General features: G+C 36.1%; 3 protein-coding genes across 5 annotated transcripts; 1 reads left to right on the forward strand and 2 right to left on the reverse strand.

The window, feature by feature from the left end:
• The first annotated feature begins 823 nt into the window (after positions 1-823).
• LOC106178158 (putative pyruvate dehydrogenase E1 component subunit alpha, mitochondrial) lies at positions 824-12128 on the forward strand. Its single transcript, XM_024076974.2, has 9 exons — positions 824-964; positions 3840-3905; positions 4472-4645; positions 4936-5062; positions 9810-9901; positions 10329-10577; positions 10788-10927; positions 11178-11286; positions 11583-12128. Exons 1-9 carry the CDS (start codon positions 914-916, stop codon positions 11757-11759), a joined length of 1185 nt encoding a protein of 394 aa, XP_023932742.2. The 5' UTR covers positions 824-913; the 3' UTR covers positions 11760-12128.
• LOC106178195 (uncharacterized) lies at positions 5060-8267 on the reverse strand. Its single transcript, XM_013561298.2, has 6 exons — positions 8042-8267; positions 7488-7694; positions 6931-7191; positions 6475-6603; positions 6229-6325; positions 5060-5840 (listed from the first exon to the last, which is right to left on the reverse strand). Exons 1-6 carry the CDS (start codon positions 8250-8252, stop codon positions 5342-5344), a joined length of 1404 nt encoding a protein of 467 aa, XP_013416752.2. The 5' UTR covers positions 8253-8267; the 3' UTR covers positions 5060-5341.
• A 487-nt stretch (positions 12129-12615) lies between the features above and the next one.
• On the reverse strand, positions 12616-23634 carry LOC106178194 (SWI/SNF-related matrix-associated actin-dependent regulator of chromatin subfamily A containing DEAD/H box 1). Of its 3 annotated transcripts, none has more exons than XM_087002209.1 (21): positions 23572-23634; positions 22315-22519; positions 20925-21338; positions 20407-20615; positions 19895-20087; positions 19611-19699; positions 19125-19287; positions 18664-18874; positions 18410-18500; positions 17994-18093; positions 17630-17765; positions 17247-17382; positions 16430-16567; positions 16075-16179; positions 15476-15715; positions 15166-15261; positions 14853-14945; positions 14585-14703; positions 14257-14439; positions 13574-13680; positions 12616-13328 (listed from the first exon to the last, which is right to left on the reverse strand). In XM_087002209.1, the coding sequence occupies exons 1-21, from the start codon at positions 23617-23619 to the stop codon at positions 13249-13251; spliced, it is 3156 nt and encodes a 1051-aa protein (XP_086858335.1). In that variant the 5' UTR covers positions 23620-23634; the 3' UTR covers positions 12616-13248. The 3 variants fall into 3 exon arrangements, with proteins under 3 accessions (XP_086858335.1, XP_086858336.1, XP_086858337.1); XM_087002210.1 differs by lacking the exon at positions 23572-23634 and adding an exon at positions 22900-23043; XM_087002211.1 differs by lacking the exon at positions 23572-23634 and adding an exon at positions 22840-22990.
• Positions 23635-24777: the final 1143 nt, after the last annotated feature.

Below are 24777 nucleotides of genomic sequence, written 5' to 3' on the forward strand. Positions count from 1 at the left end.
AAAAAAGTTACAGGTCTTTTCTGGGTTACTTTCAACAGTTATATCATGCTTTGTGTTATTAATGAATTCCAGAGTGCTAATGTTGCGCTTATCTGTTATAAATACAGTAGGCCCTACTGCAGCTCCAGCCGACTTTGTGGTGGATCTGTTTAAAAATTCACTCTTGCTGCCCTGAAAGATCGAAGTGCAGGTCACGTTCACGTGAGAACTCAAACATTAATATTAAGCGTAGGTCTCTTAATCATCATTTTGACGGTAATTAAGTTTCTCTTGTATGTGAAAGAGGGTAGGGAGTACCCCCCCCCCCCCTTTAATCACCAATATATAATCAGGCCAATCACCAAAAATTCCTGAATCGCGTTTCACGCAGAAAATTGGGGTCAAATAACGCATCACGCTCGAAAAATAAGGCCAATCACGCGGAACGCAAAAGGTATTCCCTACCCTCGTAAAATTAAAGAGTACTGAACCCGCCCCCTCCCCAATTCCCATTTTTCTTGCATACACGTAAAATAAAAAAGCGGACAGGAACAGCAAATATAATCATACCCAGAAATACACGCATACAACAAAAAATGAGGAGCCGACATAAAAGTTGTTTGACAGGGCCAAATAGGATGCACACACATACCGCATATAACATAGATACACATTTCGCGCCACGTTTGTATTCGTTTATTCGTCGTTTAGTTTCGTTGCTAAGTGCACATATCAACATGTTATAAAAGCATTGTAAATATCCATATATTTTTTTTATATTTCTTTGTATCATAGTGACCCTTTGATGATGTAAAAAAATAAAGGCAATTTTTGACAAATAAAATTCAAACATCCTACTATCTCTACATTTCCCGGTTGCTCCAGCAGAAAATTAGGTGACCTCCAAGGTTTTCTGATTTTCAAGCAAATAACCATGCTACGGATTCTCTCAAATTTGACCAGAAGCGGACACTGTGATAAGCAGGTAATGATGTCATTGTGCTTTTAATTTTCTCTCTGATACATATTTTTTTTCAGACAAAATACAAATGGCGTTTGTCAAACCGCTGCAACTTCGCCTCGGACGGCTTAGGACTGTATATTTAACTTTTTAATTCAATTAATGTTATGTACATTTATTGTGGTGCCAAGGTCAGTCAAGTCTGTAAAGTTAGCAAGAAACTGACATTGAATTTTTGGATAAAACTCTTAATGGGAACTTCTCAATTTTTATCCCAAATGAACCTCTAAATTCCAAATCTGTTCAGTAGAATTTTAACAGCGAGTACAATTATGTGCGGTATATATATATATATATATATATATATATATATATATATATATATATATATATATATAACAGTTTGGTGCCTGGTCATTACAACCTATGTTGATGATCTTTCCCTGGGAAAGATACAGCCCAGCTCCCATGTGAGGCACTGAAAGCTAGCAAGCTTACAATATCGTTCTCAGTCTGGCCAGAGCTCCGTAACTAGAAAGCATCTCAAATAGCAATATCACCTTTTATTTCGAGGCTGTTATATGGGGCAAGTAAATCCCAAGTTATGGAATAGAGACACTTTCACTAGGTCGCAATTTGCTATGCTTTCAAGTTACAGAGCCCAGGCCCCCGTTTCACAAAAAAACTTAAGTCGGTTTCCCTGACTTAGGGCTTGGTTACCAACGTAATTAAGTCGTTACGTCACTAAGTCCCGTTTCACAAAGAATCTAAAAGGTCGCTTACGTCGTTTTTTTCTTAGCTGTAAGTCGACGATGTCAAGCCTCCTCGGGAGGAGACTTAAGTCGGCAAGCTCAACTAAAACTCGGTAAATGAGAGCATAAACAACAAAAATTTGGAAAGAACATACCTCCTTCAAGATATTGTGTTAAAATATCCTTGATAGCACTGACATTTATGGAATATTAAAATAAAAAATAAAATTCCACTTTACCCAGCCGATCGCGTGTTTGTTTATGTTTTTGACCGCTAGACGTCCCTCAGTAGTGTTCCACGACAAGCTAATGTTTAACTGTTACTTTGAAGTTGTATTGAAGTTAAACTTATCAATGAAGTTCAAAAACAAACATTGTTTGTGTTTTGGCTGACTTTTATTGTTGATAAACGATCGTTCTCGGCTGAAAGAGGCCATGAAACGTCATGTCTTGTGAAACTTTTGCAATTTTACACCTCCTTTTCTTGAAGAGTTTCTCGTGCGCGTCGACTACGGTAAGCACGCCAAGCTAAGACGTTAGATTCTTTGTGAAACACTCCAAGTCGACTTCAGCTAAGTCGACCTAGCTAGGCCACCCAGCTCGAGTAAGTCGTCTACGGATTTAAGATTCTTTGTGAAACGGGGGCCAGGAATCCTGCTTCAACCCCTAACTTAAGTGCTGAGTGCCAAGTGGGCAGACAGAAGGTACCATTTGTGAAGGATTGATATGTCCCTGGACTGGAACGAACCCATGTCCTCCTGCTCTGGAGGTGGACACTTTAACCACAAGGCCATCCAGTTGGTCTTACTGTTCTTGGTACTTTCATTTCTTTACTTAAATTGAACACTACTTAGAAGATTGTGGTAAGAGTGTTGCTTTGAGCTTTAATTCATTAGATCAGCAAAGGTCTATCAACTTGCCAGTGAAAAATGTCAGTGCCTTTGGTTAACTTAAAGGGATAATAACTCTTCGTATGAAATCTGTATTTCACAATAAAAACATTGTGAGTGACTCATAAAAATATAATATATTCTGTTTTCCCACAAAAACGGCTGTTATAGCTATTATTCTGATATCTGAGCTTGTCTTTAGACCACGTGACCTCCATTGATGGCTATACTCTGTTAAAATCTCTTAAGAGATTTTAACAAAAAACCAAACTTTTTAGAAAAAAACCAGGGACTAACTTTGAATGTAAAAATGGATTCATTAACCATTGGTAAGTATGGGAAAATTGTTGTTTACTCCAGGAAAATTCATTTTTTGGCCGAAACAAAGAGTTATTATCACTTTAACTTTATTAGGTAGCCTAACTTGATAAGGTGGATTACACAGTGTTAGTTCTTTTTAAATCATCAAATAAGGAATTAATTTCGGTCTTCGGTCATTTGTAAATAAGTGCTCATGCTAAAATTGAACAGAATTGCAATCCACATGGGAACAAAAAAAAAGGACTTATCATCTAATACAGACATGGTGAAACTACCTGATCTACTGATCATGGCCACTTGAAATGCCACAGGACCTGCAAGATTTTTTATATTACAGGTCCTCTGAACTGGCAAGGTTTAAGTGAAAATGCAATACATAATAATAAGTCACATATAAAAAAAGACTCACAAGTTATGGAAATTGGATATTTAGTTTCAAAAAAAGACTTATGGAAATTGAATATTTAGTTCGTACCTGCACAGAATTAGGAGGACCTATAGATTTGTTATAGTGCAGGTCCTATTGACCTTCAATATTTCCAAATTTTTCTCCATGTCTGCTAATCCAAGCTCAGGGCACGTTTTTTAATCATAGCACCTTCCCTAGTACAAGCTTCTGTCTGTGCCACTCTTTTTTTATGTATATAATTGTGTTTTCATAAATATTTGCTGCTGTGCTACAAACAGGTAGCCATTTTGGTGGTTAAAGCCCATGCTTGAAACTGTGTTATCCTTATATTAAAAATTGTCAAAACCATTTCCTTTCTGTTCCTCTGACATTTGTTGTGATATTTTTTTTTTTGGAAAGTTGAACAGGTAAATAGTAATTCTAAATAGTGTTTGCCATATTGCTATTTCAAAACTTTTAAATAAAAGTGTAAGGGCATTTCAGTTCTAATTTTTGTCTGAAATGTGTTTTGTTACCATTTGTTTCAGGGTTTACTCTGCTTGGTCAGTGTGAGAAATGCATCAACTGTTCCGGAAGCAAGTTTTGAGAGTCAGGTATGTTTTAACCGATATATAACACCCCTGGATAGTTAGCATGTGTTGAATTTATATAAAAAGTTAAGGAAAAGCAGAGGCTTCTAAGACAATAAATATTAAGGAAACAATTGTCACCCTATGCTATAAGGAAACATTTTCTATTGACATGAAAGTCTAAGATGATTCGATTTAGGTTTAGACATTGAAAAATATCTATTTCTTGCCAATTTAACATTGATTATTTGGCAGAATAAGAGAAATTTTTATCATTATCTCAGAATACCAAAAAAAAAGTGACAGCAGACTCTGATGGCCCTTAAATCAAATATGTAAAAAGAGATTAGTTTAAGAATTTTTTCTATATTTCTTCTAAATTTTAACGTTAAAAAATTTTTTTTTCAATAAGTGTTTCTCGTGGTTGTCATTTGGCTACGATAAGATATGCACAAAATGACAATTTTCATATATCATTTTAAATTCAAATTTATTTCAATTTGTGATTTACTATTCGTAAAAATTCCATAATGGCAAGGCTAGATACTGGTGAATTATTCTCATAATATTGAACTAATGCTTTTTTCCAGCCTTTCAAGCTTCATCTGACAGAGGAAGGTCCCAGTACAACCACTAAATGTTCACGCGATGATGCTCTGCTTTACTACAGACAGATGCAAACCATTCGAAGGATGGAGACAGCTGCCGGGAACATGTATAAAGAGAAAGTCATCCGAGGATTTTGTCACTTATATTCAGGACAGGTATATTATGGGAGCAATCAGTATTTGATCTGTTGTGTTTTTATGTCATTTCTGAAATGTGTATGCCTTTGCAGTTTGTAGTATATTTTAAAATGAATATTTGAGGTCAGTCTGAAATCTTTCTGAAGTGTACATGTCTACAGTTACAAATATTTTTCATTTCTTTGAACTGATATTGGTTTAAGAAATTGAGAAGTTTACTTTTCATAAAGTTTTCCTGAGTTCAGTTAAACATATGGACTGAGAGATTATCGAATAATAATTTAAAAAACTAAATATTTTTATACTAGGAAGCATGCTGTGTTGGTATGACTGCCTCTATTCTGAAGTCTGATGCTGTGATCACAGCTTATAGAGCTCATGGCTGGACATACATGAAAGGTGTCTCTGTCACTGGAGTACTGGCTGAACTGACAGGTAATTCCAACATATGTCACATGCACCACATGCAGCCACACCAAACGTAATCGGGTATACAGCTAACTCTGTAGAATTAATATTTACCTGATCAAGTGAATGGTATACAAGTAACTAACATGGAAAATTAAACCCTGTTTGAACTGGAATGTATCTCCATGAAAATTCTGGTCCAGTCTACAAGTATTCACCAAGATGAGGAGAAACATTCTATTCTGTTTTATTCAATAACAATTCTTGAGTTTAAAGTTTCCTTTACATCATAGAGTAGGCTACAATCTATTTTTCTTTGTCTTTTCGCCTTGGTGTAATAGGGGGTTTATCTTGAGAATTTTTTCCACAAGCTTTTCCTTTTGCTGGCATTGCATACAGGGCATCCAGTTGAAAGTTCTCATAATTTTGCTGAATATCTTCAGAAACATATATGTCACAGTCCATCATAACAGCCTCTTTGTTATAGAGACTGTCGCTATCACTGCCTTCCTGAAGGTCTTCAGATGTGTAAATGTCACAGTCGGTCATAATAGTTTCTTCATTGTAGAGGCCATTGCTGTCAGTGTGAACAGTCCGTGTAATGGTACCATTGTCAAATTCATTTTCTATAGAATCTTGACTATCTATCCCTGATGTCCCATCACCATATAGGTCATTAGCTACCATATAGTCAATCTGTGAGTGTGCAGCATTATCACTATTAGTCTTGGGATCTGCAGTATAGTCATTTTCAAATGTGGTGATCTTAGTTGTATCGTTGTGGGCCTCTTTGAAACAGAGGGTACTGTAAAAATGGATTAAATAATTAATAAGTAATGAATGAAAGAGATATAACAATTGTGAACAAAGACAAATAATTATCTGCTGGTACTCTTATCATTGTCTGTTTTTGTGACATTTGATCTGAATTTAAAGAGAATATTATTCTATATTGTATGTCACTCACATTACGAATTAAAATGGCAAGACAGAGATCTGCAGATAGATATGTCGTTGAGCTTTATATTGAACCAGTGTATAATGGACTGTGTATTGACCTGCACTGATGGCAAATTAGTAGAATATTTTTTATTACTAGATTGTTTCTTGCTGCAGCTGGGTCTTTTTCAGGCAGTGCTTAAACATTTAATGTAACTGTACTTTGGTATATTTTGCAGATGGGTGAGACATACCTGTGACCGTGTTTCCTCCTGTAGAGAATGAACAGTACTAGTGAAACACACAAAGCAGTAGGAACAACCACTCCCATAGTAGCTCCAATCACTGTAACTTTAAAAAGGGAAAAGCTTGATCTCTTGCCTTATGTTAAAAGTAAAGAAATATGATTTAAAGCAAAAGAAAAGGCTATCAAGAATTTTCACTGGGCCATATTTATCTTAGTATTTATGAAAATGCAAGTAACTTTGCATGTGTCTTACCTGTCTGGCTGTTGGCACCAGTATTCTTAGCTTCACCTAACATCACCATTGTTGATGTGTAGTGCACTGGAAGACTGGTGGTCTGATCAGCAGCAGTTGTCCTTGCTGTAGTAGGATCTGTCTCTCTTACTATTTAAAAATAATAATTGAATGAAAAAATGACTTGGACTCTAAATAAAATGTTTTCATTTATAGGGGGAACTAAATCAGTAACTATATGTTCTAGATGCATAGATGGGGATTATTTTGGACTTTCTCTGAAGTTTCTGGTGTTTTTGGTGTAAACTGACTGATTGCATATTTTCCAAAATACATAGTACAATATCTCCTTACTTCTGTTCACAGACAGTGACTATATGTCCTCTTACCTCAGTTAGACTGATGACGACATTATCATTACACAAACGGTAACTTGTCCCCTTACTTCTATTCAGTAATATTGATATGCACCCATACCTCTGTACACAGACACTGAGGTTTCCCCTCCACACATCTGAGTGTTATCTGCTGCACAAGGTGAAGTACAGTTCCCCCCAGCAGCCCCCAGTAAGTTGTCATGTCCACAGTAACAATAGTAGTGTCTGACTGCAGCCAGCTCATAGTCTGCAGTTCCATTACAGAACTCAATACATGTGCTGGAATCCATGTCCTGCATGGTCATGTTGATTGTGTCTCTCAAGTCTGTGGCAGCAAAACAGCCCACATAGCCAGGTATACCTTGGAAATATAGAGATTTTTGGCACCATTTTGCCCTGGCAGTTACTGTCTTTAACACAATGTAATCATTAACTACATGTGTATGGGTAGAAGTGGTATTACGGATAAAATGCCAAATATTTACCTGGTATTTTTTTTTAATGAACATAAATGAACTCTCATTAGACCACCTTAGTTTTAAAATTTATTATTTTCATTGTGAAATACTCATCTTGGGAATGTGGTTGAACATGTCAAGGTAGTTGTTATTATCACAGACACGTAAAAACAAAAGATGAACTGGGTTGTCCATTTACCTGTACACTGCAGTGTATTGTTCCATGCCACCTCAAATTTTCGTTTACTTGGGCTGTCCGTACAAACAGCTGTCTTGGGTCCCAAGACCATATCACCATCATGACACTGAACACTCACTGTATCTCCAAACAGGAAGGAACCTTGATGTTTGTCTAAGCGAACTACTGTCCCATTTGTCATCAGCCAATCACTGCTGCAGTTCCCAGCTAAAACATTGATAAAACCCTTTGTGTCATTATAATCCTGTAGAGGGATATTTTTTTAAACCAATATATGATGCCATAGAGGTTTAGAAAAGGCAATGGGATTTGATACAATTGAGATTTTAATCTGTGGAATTGATAGCATGATGGTTTCCGGTCATAATTTTATCTGGTAAATGTGTCCATTTAGTCTAACAGTTAGTGCTCTGCTGGAAAGTAGCTTTAAAGTGGATTCATAAAGTCATAGTTTTTTTTTTTAATTTAATATTCATATTTTATTCATTAAACAGTTTATTATAAATTATTATTGTTATTGTTATTATAATAGGTGTGATAATGACTGAACTTACTAAGATAGACATTCATGCTCCAGTCCCCTCCACATGTTTGTTGCTCATTTCCGGCACACTTTTGATTGCATCGTCTTTGATTAATTTTCTTCCCACCTGAATATCTCATCAGGTTGTCATTATTACCACAGAAACATTCATCTTTGTGTTCAACACCACTGTACTTGTATCTTCCTTCTCTGCAGCGTTTAACACAATATCCAATTGTCATTTTGTTATTTGTGATTTTAACACTTTCCCCTTCTTTCCACACAGCTCTTTTATTATGCCCTTCGTCTAGGTAGCAACCTAAATGTCCAACTAAACCTCCTGTAGTTAGAAAAATCAAGACTTTTCAGGATAAAATAAAATATTGATTCAATTAATAAGTTATATTATATATTTACTTTGATTGAATAGATATTATGCTCATTCCATCTGATGAACAAATTTGCATTGTTAGGATCTGTTCTCTGCCTATTCACTGAATTATTGCTTCATGTATGAGTAATTAAAACTTTGTACAAAGCAGTACTTGCCATAACAGACAAAATAGAATGGCTAAGAGTGCATTCAGAACAGTGGACTAACAGATCCACATATCAAATGTGGCCTACCGACTTGAATGCTTGTTGTGTAATCCCCACGGAATCTATACAGTGTAAAATCGAGAATTAAGCGGCAAGCCTTTTATTGCGTCGCCATTTTTTATCTATATTTAGTCCGATGTTCTGAATGCGCTCTAAGTATCCTCCAATTTACCAGCATCTGCACAGTGACATGCAAAGACTTGCAGTAGAACAAGAAGTCCAATCCTTCCCATCTTATTCAACTTTAGCCATTTCAAGTACAAGTGTATTGGCATCATCTGGTCTGGTGTTCTTCACTGTCAACTTATCCCATACATTTACAACTTTAAAGCACTTCCTCCTTTACTAGATAGCCAGTGTATGGGTTAGTAAGGCCTTCCACTGTAGTGAAGGGAGATAACAGCTGATATTATGAGTGGCCAATAATTGAACAACTTCCTGATATCATTACCTATCTAACTAACAAATGATTACACTAACTTATCTGTGCTGTTTTGCACCAATTGGTGCGCCCTTTTCACCATTTTACATGAGAACTATATAATAAGGTCAAAATCATGAAGCTTGGCTTAAAGTAGTATTGTTTAGTATCACCACTCAATAGAGACTGAGTATAGTTTCACGCAAACAACGTTATGCAGGGCTTGACATTAAGGGTGTCCCACTGGCCCTGGGCCACTGATAACCAACCTAAGGCCATTGTATCACTGGGGTCATTGGCCTAAAGAGCAAGTAAAATGTCATGTGTTAAATCATCCTTGCAATATTTACCGATATCTCGGGCCAGTATCGAAAAAAGTTAGTGTCAAGCCCTGTATTGCAGAACATTTCATTTTGATATTGATAGAAAGCCTGGTCATTTTTATGTACAGACAAAGATGTGTCTGTACATATAGCCGTCACCTGCGTCTGTCGTCGCTGTTGCCATGCACTTTCACCAAAAACACGATAAGTTGAAAACCATTTTACCTTTTGGCTTGTTTAAATTTATTGTGTGAAGTTCTACAAACCAGATCCCAGCTGTTTAGCAATGAAAATTTATTTGCTCTGTATTTCAGGAAGTTAATTTGATTGTTTTATCTAAAATGTCTTAGACACAACTTGTCTTGGGCGATTTTAGTGGTGCATTTGATGATTTAAGTTAAAAATAATGAATTGAAATGTGATAACAGACTGAAACCTCCATCTTGATATTTCAGGTCGTAAGTCTGGCTGTGCTAAGGGAAAAGGTGGCTCTATGCACATGTATGGAGACAACTTTTATGGTGGCAATGGTATAGTTGGGGCTCAGGTAAGTATATATATATATATATATATATATATATATATATATATATTGTTGTGTAAAATACTTACCTGTTTATTTCAAAGTTCCACTCCTTTGGTTGTAGGACTTATGATATTAGTGACATGATCTGCTCACACAAGGCTGCTTCAATCATTAATTGGTCTAAATTTGGTCTTCAGAACACCTCAGCTACAGAGAGAGTCCCTATTGTAGATTCTGAAATGTACCTGTCCTAACTGTTTGTCAGAGCTATGTGCAGTGCATGATGGTCCTTGTCTAAATTCAGCTTTGAAGTTAACCATCTATAGGGATATTTCTTAATTAAAAATTTTAAAAAAGACTGGTTGTAGTTGTTGTCTGGGTGTAGTTTTCCCAACAGAACCATGATCATTTCTGTATCTCCGTGGTTTTGATCATCCTCTATATAAAGGTCCCATTGGGAGCAGGGATAGCCTTTGCCCAGAAGTATAATGGCACCAACAATATCACTCTGGCACTGTATGGAGATGGTGCTGCCAATCAGGGGCAGTTCTTTGAAGCAGTCAATATGGCCAAGCTGTGGGATCTGCCCTGTGTATTTGTATGTGAGAACAACAAGTATGGCATGGGGACATCCGTGTCCAGGGCTTCTGCCAATACAGACTACTACACTAGGGGACAGTACATACCTGGAATATGGGTAAGTTATGTTTTTTCTTTCTCCAACTTTATATTTCTGTTTTTGTATCAGCTTGCCATGAAATACAACAACATAGAAAAAAGATCATGACTTAAAAGGGTTAAGTGCATTTATATTGGTTTTTATCTTATTTTGGGTTGCCAGACTGCATGTGTATATTTGATTCAAAAGAATGATGTTATATTCCTATATTACCTGGATATCACTTAGGTTGATGGTATGGATGTGTTGGCAGTGAAGGAAGCCACACGCTGGGCTGCAGAGTACTGTCGCTCTGGCAAGGGACCTCTGTGTATGGAAGTGGAAACGTACCGCTATTCAGGACACAGTATGAGTGATCCTGGAACCAGGTAATCACATGCATTGTGTTTATTGTGACTTCCTTTTTATTTGATAGGGGAGGGGGAGAGCACCCTTTATATTGTAAGATTTGATGGAAAGCATAAATGTGCTGCAGCTTCTTTCTAATATGGTTTCATTAAGCATCAGAGATATATTATTATTTAATAGTTTGTATAAATGGTATAATAAGAACATGATTATCCTAATTTGACTAAAAAAATCTTTTAAAAATATCAAGCACAATTTGTTGTATTATAGCTACCGCACACGTGAGGAGATTCAAGAAGTGCGCCAGGCAAGAGATCCTATCACCAAGTTCAGAGAAAAGATTATTGAGGCAAATCTTGTCACCAGTGATGAACTTAAGGTATAGCAGTTTTTTCTTATATATATATGTTATCATTATTACTATTATTGTTAAGCGAAATCAATTATTTAATATCTTGGGGGTAAAATTTTGATTCAAAAACTTAATAATATAGAATAGATACAGTTAAAACGTATGAAAAATTTATTGAAATGTAACTCAATTCATCAGCCCTTTTCAATATCGACGCCACGTTTATAGCAGTCATTTATCGCATGGGGGCAAATAACATTTATGCTGTCCAGTTGTATTCTCATGGTATGAGCAGAGACATAACAGTCTTCCACACTTTGCAGCAAATTGATGCTGAAGTTCGCAAGGAGGTTGATGCTGCTGTACAGATTGCCAAGACTGACTCAGAGCTCCCTGTGGAGGCCATGTATGACGATGTCTACCACCAGGTGCCGCCAGGGTTCAAGATAAGAGGGTGTGACAACCAGACATGGGTAGAGACACATGTCACACAACACTAGAGATACTTGACTATAATTTCAGAGTATGTCATTGCTTATCGTAATTAGATGAGAACTGTCAAACTTACCAGATACTTCTATGGATAAACAGCAAATTGCTGTTAAGTTTCGTGCTGTGCATAATAAACTCTGCTGTATACATATTTCCTCAGCTCAGAAATGACATTATTAACCACTTACTCAGCATTCTACTTTTGCTACTGCCTACAACTAAGATCTGAGTTTTATTATTATTTTGATGAGTTGCCTTATATGGCTTATTAATATTACTCAGCTGAGGACATATTCAAAGTGGTGCAGGTTAAACAAAAGCTAACATGGAACACTGTATTAAAAGACTGTGTCTAGAATAAACAAATTATTTATTAACATGTTTTCTATTAAAGTGTATATAAACTTGACAGTATGTAATTTGGCAAGATCTTTTTTTGTGTAGCATATTTAAATCTGGCACTGTCCAATGTGGATTAAAGATGACCACTAAGGTAAGAGAAAATTATTCCCCCATATTTGTAAACGGTCGTTCTGCTGGAGACATTCGTTATGCTCAAAAACTACATTTTTAACAGGACAAAATTGTTCAACTGTGACAAAGCTTATCTTGGGAGTAAAACAGTAGCCTTAATCATTCCACAAAATGGGTTGTGATTTTGCCTTAAAAGATTTCATCAACTTACTTATTCAAAATGTTTCCAAGCAGGTTATACAAATATTTAAAATTGCTATGGTTCCCACATTTTGTAGTCAAAGTACTTCATGAAACAAATTTCGTTTTGATACAAATAAATTTGATCTTGGTGTCCATCTAATAAAAACTGTTTTTGCAAGTAAATAGTGCTATACAGACAACACAAAATAATACTTTTATAGAAAGACATCTCCTTCTTTTATTAGAAATACATTAGTTTTAATCTTTACTTTTATTATACATAATTGAGATAACAGTATGAAGGATCAAGTAACATCATGCTTAGTTTTGTCATATTTTGTTTGGATGAAAAATTGGTTATAAAATGGTATTTCATGCAATTAAGTTTTTTAATTCTATAACCAAAAAAAAAAAAAACACAGGACATCTATTCTGACACCTCTCTTCAACAAAAAAAGGGCCTCAACTTCAAATTAATGGCACAATTATCAAATCAATCCAGTCTCTCTAAAAAGCGGTGTACCCCAATTACCTTCACAAATTTCTTAATTTCACATCATGATTGGTATAATTATGAACAGATAATCAAAAATTACATCAATCTTCATGCAATAACTTAAGCCATTTCACTGTGAACAGGGAATATGTTACTCAATAACATCAGTGAAGACCTTGTACATGCAAACTAAATATCAAAATGAGAAACTGTATTTCATAATCACAAAAATCTTCATGTTTTTGTAAGAGCTTGAATGATGTTGAACTACACCAAGAGTCATTCTCTAATTCAGTATGAAGTAGCCAGAGTATTATCTAGTGTAATTTGAGTGGAATTTCTCTTCACACTTCACTCCCTGAGCTTGTTCCAGCTTTCAAGGACTCTTTAAGTAGCTTGACAACAACTGAGGCCTCTGATGTGTCTGGAAAAATGTAATAAAACATTAAGATTTTTAACATTTCAAAACCATCAAATGTATATTTGTGAAATAGCTGATCATTACAAAAATTACAATAATTAGCCTTAGATTTTTTTTTTTTTTTTTGCTAAAATATACCTTACACAGAAAAGAATTAATATTTAAATCTTATGCTTATCAAAATTTTTATAGTAATAATAATGATAATAATCAAAATATTTAGGAAGTTTTTTCATATTCTATCTTACTTTGTTTCCCAGTGAGATCTTGTTCTAGTTGTAATTTCTGGTTGGCGCAGGCCAACATGGCCTCCTCCACTGTGTTAGAAGCAATAAGACGGATCACTGTCACATCTCTAAAAAGGAAGCCATTATAAGGACTAGTTTTCAGTTAAGTCCCCTAACATTAAACACTAATGAGCTCAAGTTTCATCAAAAGTGTGTCTGCCTAAGCCATTACCAAGAGGGAACCAATAGTTCAATTGCCAAAATATTCAAGACAGTGATTATCACAATGCAAGCATGCACTGCACAGGGAATAACGTCCAAACATTATTTTAAGTAGAAACTTTTCTTTTTAAATGCTGTTATATCTACCCAAACTGTACACCCTATTTTAAAGGCACACACATTAGCATTAGAACTTTATAAGGCCAACATTTCATTGAGACCTAACAATTTCCCCAGCTGCCAATTATAACCATCACAGTACACCATACCTAAAACTATTCACAAAATTTTAATCTATACACCCATTTTTCAGTCAAAATTGCTACTTATTGAGTCACCCTCACAATAGCTAATTTCTGGAGATTTTTACCTGTGAGTGTAAAAATAATAAATTTAGATCTTGGAAATTACATTTATATTAGATGGCAACTTTCCAATTTGGATTGGATATACACAGATATAAAAGGAATGCATGTTTTTACCTTGTTTGCCCTACTCTGTGACACCTGTCCTCTGCCTGCTTGTCATTGTAAGGATTGAAGTCTATATCATGGAGTATCACAACATTGGCCGAAGTCAGGTTGATGCCCAGACCACCAGCTTTAGTGGACAGTAAAAATATGAAGATGTCTTTGTCGTTGTTGAACCTGTCTATCATTTCTTGTCTGTTCAACAAAAAAGGAAAATGGTTAAGATGGTTCTTGCTCTTTGTTGAAACAAAGGTAGCCTTTTTAGAGCACTGTAACCAAACTATGCTCAATTCCCCAAGATATGTCATATAAAACATACACCTAAGCATCCTATTCCTACCTTTCTACTACAGGGGTACTTCCATCTAATCTGAAGTATCTGTGTCCTCTAGCTTTCATATATTCTTCTATAATATCTAACATCATAGTAAACTGGCTAAAAAGCAGCACCCTGTCACCCTGAAATATCAAAATACAAGATGATTATCCTGAAACTGCCAGTTTTAAAAAACATTTTACTCAAAAATTTTTAATTTATATAAAATTAGTTTTTACAATGCATAAACCTTGCCAAAGATGAAAGAAAATATTGGAAAGCATTTATTAACCTTAGTCTTCATGTCAGGTAGAAAGTCGTCTAACACCCGGAATTTTCCAGTTTCCAAAATAACCTCCTCCTTCAGATCAAAATTTGACAAAACCTACAAAAAAAAAAAATGAAAATTTTGTGAAAGATTCAGCATATGTGACAACCACAGAATCTTACATCAAAGGAAAAAGCACCTTAAAATGCATCCTCTATTGAAAATTGCTTGGAATTGAAAGCTACTACAACCTGCAAATGTCACAAACGTTTTTATGCCTATACCACATTATAGTTTTGTTTAAACATACTTAAACTGTAAGAAATCCCTCACTCACCTTGTACATTTGACATAATTTATGGAGTTCAAAGTCGGACATAACTTGCATGTCTTCGTATATATATTCTTCATTGGCATCTGTGTGCGTAGGTTCCTTAAGAAAAAAAAAAAAAAAACGTACCTGACTCATGTTTTTTTTTTTCAAAGTAAATATATTTGGTTTGTACCTCCTGTATAATTCTTTTTTTACATATCTGAATGCATCTTATTCTGCTATGCTTTAATCAAAAATGAAGACCAACGGCTAATGTTGCAGACTTAGAGGTAATCAAGTGTACCAGTGAAGGTGGTGGAACTACATTCTTTACCTTCAACATCAGTTTGGCCATATGTCTCAGCACATTATCAGGATATTTGTTCCTATGCAGAAGTTGGTGGTTGGCCATCTTTCTAAGCTGCATTAAGATGGAGGACCCCTTCTCCTCTTGGTCTTCCTTTAAAGACTGTGCGGAGTATTTAGTCACCAGCTCATCATAAAGTCGCCGCTGTTCATTTGTCAAGGGACAATGATGTATTTTTTCTACTTTGGCTGGCAGCTGTTTCAGAACCTGCAACACAGAGTGAAATGTTATCAAATCCGACATGCAGTGGTCTCATCTAGTGTTATTATCTTATACGTAACTTGTCACCTATAATTTCTGGATCCATTGTAGGTCTTTTTTCATATAATGCAAATACACATGTGTCAAACATGTAGCAACTGGAATTCAACAATAATCTAGAGTTAAAAGAGCAGCGTTGTGCTTCCAACCCCCGACTTCGAAGCAAGAGGCTTCACAGTGGATCTTTTGTCATAATTGACTGCAAATCTGTATAGACCTGTAACAGGGTTCAGATACTTCTGATGTATTTTGGCAATATTCTGATATTAAAAGAGAACTTTTGTACCATACAGAACACTTCCTACCTCAGACTTCAAGCGCCTCAAGACAAAAGGCTTCATGATGCGTTTAGCATGAGCTATTCTGCCCTTCTCAAACTCACTTCGTCCAGAATTGTCACTGGCCCCTTTCTGAATCAAAACAAAAAAATATACAATGTCACTTGTTAGAGAGGACTGCCAAAGCAGCCAGCACTTCTGCTATTATGTCGTAAAATCACAAACTTCTTGCATTCAGCATATAAAACAGAAAAGTCTCAAAATTGACAAAACATTTACATATATCTGTACTGAGAAATTACTTCGACCACAACCTTCAGACACACATGAAAAAGTCTGACAGGTATACGGACATGAAAAAGAAAAGAGAAATCAAACTTACAGTACAAGTTGAGAAAATCCTCTTCAGCTGTTCTGTTTTCCCCACAAAGATTTCAGGCATCACAAAGCAGAGCAGGGACATCAGCTCTACCAGATTGTTCTGCAGAGGGGTCCCTGTGAGCAGCAGACGTCTGCTTGCCTAAATACAGGAGAAATTAGAGAAAGAACCCTGATGACTTAAAGTATCCCTTATATTTTTGCGACAATCTAGAAAAGCTGCATAAATAAAAAAAAAACAATCTCTGTAATACCATGTAGGTACAAATAGCAAACAGCAGAATAAATATCTCAATCAAATTTGCTCAATCACATAAAGTCAAAATATTTAAAGATGCATACAAAGTCAATTTTTTGTCACAAAAACCAACCAAATGCCAGCATATAGTTTCAAATAGTATAACTAAGAGAATGACCAAAAGGCATTGTTTAATTTTACCCGAAAATGATGTTTGAACGGATTTTTCTGCTGACATTCTAAGCTGTATGTCAATGGGGCAGGAAAGTAGGTCACGAAAGAAGGTTAAATTTACAACCAAAAATTTAAAGAAAGGAGCAGTCTAAAAGTCTTTTATGGCTGATCGAGTGATCTATTCAGTTTATCCCTTGGCATGTCGAATTTATTTGAGTCATATAAGAATCTAGTAGAAGTGGTTTACATGTGTTACTGGGAATCCGCGCTCCATCGATGCTCAGTTCCAATGTACCTTTAATAGTATGTAATTTTTCATTTTGCAAGCATGACCTACTAAGCAGATGATGTCCATATACATGTATTATTAGTTATTCTTCTTATATGCTTTGAAAAGGAGCTTACTTACACTGACTCTCATTAGACTCTGATATCTAGCAGATGACATATTTTTCAACATGTGTGCCTCATCTAATACAGCATAATGGAACTTGAACTTCTTGAATAAACCCCTGTCCTCTGCTGTACCAGTGGCAATGTTGTACCTTGTAAATGTAAAAATGCTGTATCTCAAAGATAAATGTACTCTTCTAAAACATTCTACAAATTCCATCAAAATGATTTTTATGTGACCTTAAACACAAGCACAAACAAAAGAGACGTGATAGTAAATAGGGCTTCAGCTCAGAAAAAAATTCCTTTGAAGAGCATTGTTCAAACAAGTGTCAAAATAGTTCAATGTGTGCTAAATTATTGTACCAAATAATAATGTAAAAATTTTGTTGAACTTACGAGGTAACCATAACATTGAAGTCAATCTGTCCTCCAAGTATTTGGTATCTGATTTCGGCCCTTTCACTCTGACTACCATAGTAGACACACACCTCAAGACTTGGGCACCACACTTTTAACTCTCTAAGCCAGTTGTCTGAAATTATCAAACAAAATAAACTGTCTGGATTGATAGTCAGTGCTTGCTATGTAGCATGGTGGATAAGAGACTAGAGGCTATGGCATCATACAATAACTGTAAAGACAAATGAAAAGCTACATTCAACAAAAGTTCAAGGTTTCTGCAAATCAGGCCAATAAATTAACATATTTACAATTCAGTGACTTAGTTTCAGTTTCCTGCACCTCACGTCTTATAACTTACCCAAAGTTGAAGAAGGCACAATAATGATATGAGGTCCAGTGTCACCTATTTCTAAGAGATGTGCTAGGAATGCTATGGCCTGTATAGTCTTGCCTAGACCCTGGAATGTATTTCTCATATTACAAAAAAAACACGTTCTGACAAGTCTGATATCAATGTATTTTACTTTTACTTTTCATGATAAAACTGACGAATGTTTAGGGCGTGGTATTGGATAACAAAAGATATCTGATTGTTTTAGATATTTGAGATACAGATAGTGAACATATGGAAAAAGAGTTGAAATATATACACCACCACCCCATCCATATCCAATATCTGCAAGTGTCTGAAAAATGACATTTTTTGGCTCAAAAAGGCAAACTACACTCAGTAGCTGGTATATTCCCAGGTGGCAAGCCTGCTTATAAACCTACCATTTCATCTGCAAGAATTCCATTCAACTCCTGTTTGTGCATCAGTCTAATCCAGTTCAGGCCGACCATTTGATAAGGCTTTAAAGTGAAACTGAAACAAAAGTGAAATTCTGAAAAAACTGGTAGAGGTATACATTCAGAATGTACGAAAGGGGAAATTTTGCATGCTACATTCAAGAGTCATGACACAAAAAGAAAAAAAAAAAAAAACAGACAGAAAAGTACGCATTGAACCAATTGCTTCATGTCCTTACTCTGAATTGAGTACATTTGGTTGCCGGGTGATTTCTCCCTCCTCTCCATGCAAGGCCACATCTCCAGTCAGTCTGCTGACCAGAGACTCCATCCTCCTAGAAATGTCCTCACATCTCAACATTAGCTTCGTCACAGCTGCTCGTGTGCGGATCAGCTCCTGGCAACCTGTCAGGGTATCATAGCTCAGTCCTTTGGTGGAATCAAATTTTTCTACCTAAAAATAATTCAATATTTTAATGTACTTTTAACATAGTCATCAGATGTAAAATTGCATACTCATCTTCACCAGCATGAGTATTTTCTTCTATCTGACATTAACATTAATATGTTAAATTACTGTTGGTAGTTTTTATCATCATAGATGAAACTGACACTAATTTGACCTTTACAACAACCAGTCAAAGAAATCAAATTTTTCAATTTATTATGACAATATTTCCTCCTGTTAATTAACTGTGACCTACCAAATCCTGAAAGCTTTCAAAAGGCCTTAAACTCATAATTAGTTCAGCTTTTTTCTTGGAGCAGGTGGGCATATTAAGGAGCTCTTCATATATTGCTTCATTGAAGAAAGAAAACACCATCTCCCTGGCAGCCTGACGCCGTGTGTCATCTTCATCAAACTAAGGAGATATGCAGTTTTAACTTAGAAAATAGGTTGCTAACACTGGCAACATTACTAATAACGTAAATGACAACACTTATATTACTACTACATGGTGCTGAATATACATTTACTGAATTATATAATAATTATGTAATATTAGAGAATTATATGAAAGGAGACCAATGCATTAAAAAAGGCCATTATGCTGATGTCCAAAATTCAATTACTGCAATGATCCATGAAGTAATCAAATATCTGCATGTAAATAAGTAATCTAGAGAGCAAACACTAACAGATGTATGTGGAGTAGAGAGAACTTCACATATAAAATAGACTCACCTCAATGCTACTATCACTGTCATAGGCACCCATTTCAAACTCCTCTTCTTCCTCCTCAAAATCTTTAACATTTTTCCTTTTTGCTGTGTCTGAAAAAAACATACATAATTATATCTTTTTCACTCCAGACAAGACCATTACCATGTTACAAGGGAAATAAATTAATTATTAATTCATCACATCCACTTGATTCAATATTTACTATTCAGTACAAGATCCTTTAATGACTACAAGTGTGGCTGTTTATGGAAGAAGAGGGGGGAGGTTAATTTGACTGGACATACACTGAATATGCTGTTGTTTAACAGGCAGTGATGTAGAAGGCTGGTTGCTGTCTTCATCAGATATCTCAATAACTTCTTTGTCACCATCATGTTGCTGGTCACTTTGGTCATCCCCCTGGCTTTGGAATGCTGTCAAGGACTCGGTGGCCTGTTCCACTGACCACTGGTTATCTGACAGTACCACAGACAGATCCTAAGGAGAACATATAGAGTTGACAGTTAAAGCACCTTGTACCTGGCTATGTTTATCATTTAATACATAGAATGATAACTTTTTATAACATGATCTATGCAATTTCACTATTGTTCAGTATCAAAATATAGCTGCTATGGGACTCAAAAGCAAGTGTCAAAGATTTTGAGGAGTACAAAATTCTCAGCCATTAACATATCCAACTGGTCTAACAAACAATTCTTGGAAATCGCAAATACTTTGAGAGCCAATTTTTACATGCAATGAAATCATGGCTTAACAAATACATTGATTATTTAATAAAATTAAATGCCATTACCTTTTCAGGGATATTTGGGAATGCTTCTTTAAGAAATCTAATCCTTTCTTGTTTGGTTTCTTCATCTATATGAAAACTAGCAACCTCCTCTTCCTGTGAATGCTGGGAACTAGAGCTGTCTATCCGCAGTGGCCGGCATTTCTTAGACCTTGGAAAAGATATGTCAGACTCCACACTCTCCTGGCTTTCCTGGCGTGACCTCTTCCTCTCTAGAATATTTTTTGCGAAAAAATATCATTTTTATATCATCTCAGTGAAATCTTAATACTGCAAGCAGTCTGATACTACTTCATCAAAGCACTGATTACAAATTATGACTTTGATACATAGTCTTTGCAAATGACCACTAGCCTCACACCAAATGCCAATGAAATTGAAGTAAGGCTAGTAAAATTTTGTAAATATATTCAGTAACTGCCCACCTTCTACTTTAGGCCAGTAGACTCGTAGACCCTGTCTGGTATGAAGGACCAGAGGGCAAAAAGTTATTTGGCAAAGACTGTACACACAAGACATACCTGAAGTGCCCATTGTGTCAAATGCTATAACAGCATCTATTGCTTGGTCCAAGTTAGGGGTAGATTTAATTGCCTGTTCCAGATACACTCTTGGCCTGGTCGGAAACAACTCCTGTAACGCAGTTAGTTTCTCACAAAACTCTGTCTCTGCTTTGTGACTAAGATCCACAGTTCCGTTCAATACTTGTTTACCAAATTCTTTGGACAGCCATGGAGAAGATGGAGTTTTCAGTGGAGATTTGGCAGATTCTTCCTCAGAGTCTGTTTCTAAAATGCGAGCAGGTGCTTTCCTTCCCTTGGTCTTTGTGAATACTGGACTAGACATTGGACTGGAGTCCTGCTGGACTTTGGTAAATATTGGACTAGATATAGGACTTGGGTGACTGGCTTCTGGAGTCTCTGGGATCGCAGTCACTGAGGGGATAGAGTTACAGTGAATTAAGGACCAATAATATAATATGAAGAATAGAATCTTTCAACAAAGCTTACAAAAATGCTTTTACTATGTACACTTCATTTTGTCACAAATTTTACGTTGTTTGGGTGCAAAAAATATACTGATGGTGGAAATTTATGTTTGAGTCAATACCATTACAATTTTTAAATTTGTGACCACTTTCCATTTTTTCATTCCTTAAAGATGCATACAAAGTCAATTTCTTTGCTGCAAAAACCGACCAAATGCCAGCATATAGTTTCAAGTAGTATAACTAAGAGAGTTACCAAAAGGATTTTACCAAAAAAGCTCTTTTATGGCTGATCGAGTGATCTATTCAGTTTATCCCCTGGCAGGTCAAAATTATTTGAGTCGTATAAGAAACTACTAGAAGTGGTTTACATGATTGAGAGTGTACTAACACAATCTTTCACCTTCTGGTACGGTAGTGCTACAGCAGAGGACAAGAATCGCCTCAATCGCGTAGTAAAAACTGCCAGGCACATTGTAGGTAGGGACTTGCCGTCTATTGAATGTTTGTATACGAGACGAGTGCTCAAGAAAGTAAAGTCAATCACGGGTGACCCTGGTCACCCAGCGTATAGCCTACTTATGCATATGTCAACAAGCCGACTACGGTCATTAAAAGCAACCTCCACGCGCATTAAAAATAGTTTTTATCCATCAGCAGTACGTATTTTTAATGAACAAAATGTATTTTAATTATTCCACTGTATCACATTTTATCGACAGATCATACCAATATTCATTTTATACTTGTATAAATATGACAATAAATAAATTATTATTATAAATTAGTATGTGTTACTGGGAATCCATGCTCCACCGATGCTCGGTTCGTATGTACCTTTAACTAGACCTTTAAGGCTAAATAAATAATAGGTGTAAGTGTGTGATGTAAGCATACATTTCAGTACACAAACATGTACTAACCCTGTTGTTTTTCTGGAGTTGAGGGTTGGGCCCTGGTGACTTCCACCCCATTCTTGACACTCTGCACTTTGTTAACCGCTGTCTTCTGAAACCTGTACTTAAGCAGACTGGATACACCAGTTTTATTCCTGCCACTGTCACCATTCTCAAGACATTTGGACTCCGAGCTTGGCTGAGACCCACTCATGGTACAGCAGCGCCTGTGCTATAAAAGAAAATTACCATTAAAATGGACCTAAATTCTCTAAAAGCGACCCATTAATGACCGTTTTCCTTACTAAGGCCCGCTAACAGTAACAATCATTCATCATTCACACAGATCAGCTCGCGTCCACCATAAAACAAATAAAAATCATGTGATTAGATTGTCACATTATTTTTCAAAGGAAGTTAACCAATAGCACATTTAGATAATGGTTTTGCTGAAGTTGGCAATTATCACATTATCAGAAAAAACGTCACTCACGGTACCGCGGTAGAATGTGATCAAACCAACAATATATATTTACAGAACTTTCCACTTACAAAGACTTCTGAGTGTCAGATCGGTATCTTATAGTTACACAGGTTACGCTAGTAAACTACCTGAAAAGACCACTTTCCTATGTGTCACAGTAGCTATGCTTCAATCACTGGTAAAATGCATGTTATGTATCTGTAAGCTCCCCGCTCTGGTCGGAGAAAATAGATGGCGCTGTTCAAGACAAGCTTCAATGTTATAAGTACCCGCTTCCAGGGGCCCACAGTGATAATGGGTGCATTCACAGTGAATGTATAGTATTAGCTACTATGCACTAACTCCAGAGGACCCTCGCTGAATGCAATGGCATACAACACTTTAAAGTCGTGGTAGGCCTACCCTTTTTGGACCATAAATGACCTAGCTTTGTTTAGTCTTGTTCAATTCATAAATTGGGGATGCCGATTTTCACTAAAAAAAATTCTGATATTTCAATAAGGCAAGGACACAAATAAAATCAGAATAATTAATTATTCGATAAGCCCTTGGTGTTGGGACAAAAACGATTAATAGGAATGCAGAGTTTACAGTCAGCATGGTTTCTTTTCATAACATTGCAGCATCCAAATAGTTATGATGATCAGTACACAGACAATGTTACATCTATAGGTTACTAGCAATGGAAAAAAAATAAAAGAGAAAAATGAACATTCAGTGAAGTGCCTAGATATATTCTGGCTAATAACATTCATCAAATAAGAACGCAAGATTGTAATGTAATGTAAGCCTTACGACACCTGATCACGGTCACGTTGTTCAGCTTCAAAAATTTGATATCTAGGCATGTATTGAGCATGATTTGTCTGTACCAGAACACCTTGACATGTAATTATGTCTGTTACTGAATAACAATCTGAAATCGAAATTGGAGAGGGATTTAAGGGAGTGATGTAAGGCACAGGAGTATATTGTGTGGTGTATAACTACCTAAACATGCACTGACAGTGACTTTGTGTGTGTGTGTGTGTGTGTGCGTGTGAAACGTTTTTCTACCTGGAGTACCGCGAGTAGCGGGAATTAGGGGGGTCGCGTAATCTAGATTTTTGCGTAATAATGCAAGCATTTTCGTATTCATGCCTTGCTAGTACGGAAAGTTTTCGTATTCAGTAAAGAAGGTTTTAAAAAACCATTTTGGATAATATTCGCACGTTACTCATACCACCAAAAATTAGACTGTTCTACAGAGGTTACGAGATGCACATTAATTTTACTGACACATTTTGTCCTCAACAACCAAGTACATGTTTCACAATGCTTGTTAACGAAATTACTGTCTATGAAAATGCAGTTTCGTCTAAAACAATTAACTGTGTCCTGCCATCATATCGTCTAGCTAATCATGGATATAACTTAAGATTCTTTAAATGAGAATCATAGAGTATTCTCGTGGCAGGCGAAGCAAGTCCCGAGTTCGATTTTCAAGCAGTGTCGGTCACCTCACTTAAAAAACACAAATGAAGCTATTGTGTGCCTGGCCATGAAAACATTGATAATGAGCAATTTACCTATTAGCATGTAAGCATATATGTACCTGATATCAGTATAGGGCCTACCTTTAATGTGCAAAAAAAAATATTCATTTGTTTCTGCTGCCTGGTATAAGTTAATCGAGATTTTTCATGTGACCCACTGCTGCTTTCTTTTGTTTCGTAAAATCACAATAACTTGTTTTTTTATTTCAAAGAATAACAACTCAGTTAATTCCGAAATATGTTTTACAGTACTGAGGTGACTGTATCTGGTAAGTCCAGTGTACTTTCAATTGACTCACTACAATTCACTACAATCAAAACAATCATGCTCCCTCAGGCTGCCTCGAAAATGCGGTCACACTACTTCATTATCCACATTTTGGATCAGTGTTCGAATACACACGTACTATAGTGTCCTGCGAGACGTTCACGGCTACCTGTACCAGTTTAACGGACATCGGGCCTATCATA

Source organism: Lingula anatina, chromosome 1 (assembly GCF_051362555.1).
Source record: "Lingula anatina isolate TDL-2025a chromosome 1, LinAna3.0, whole genome shotgun sequence".
Classification (NCBI taxonomy): domain Eukaryota; kingdom Metazoa; phylum Brachiopoda; class Lingulata; order Lingulida; family Lingulidae; genus Lingula; species Lingula anatina.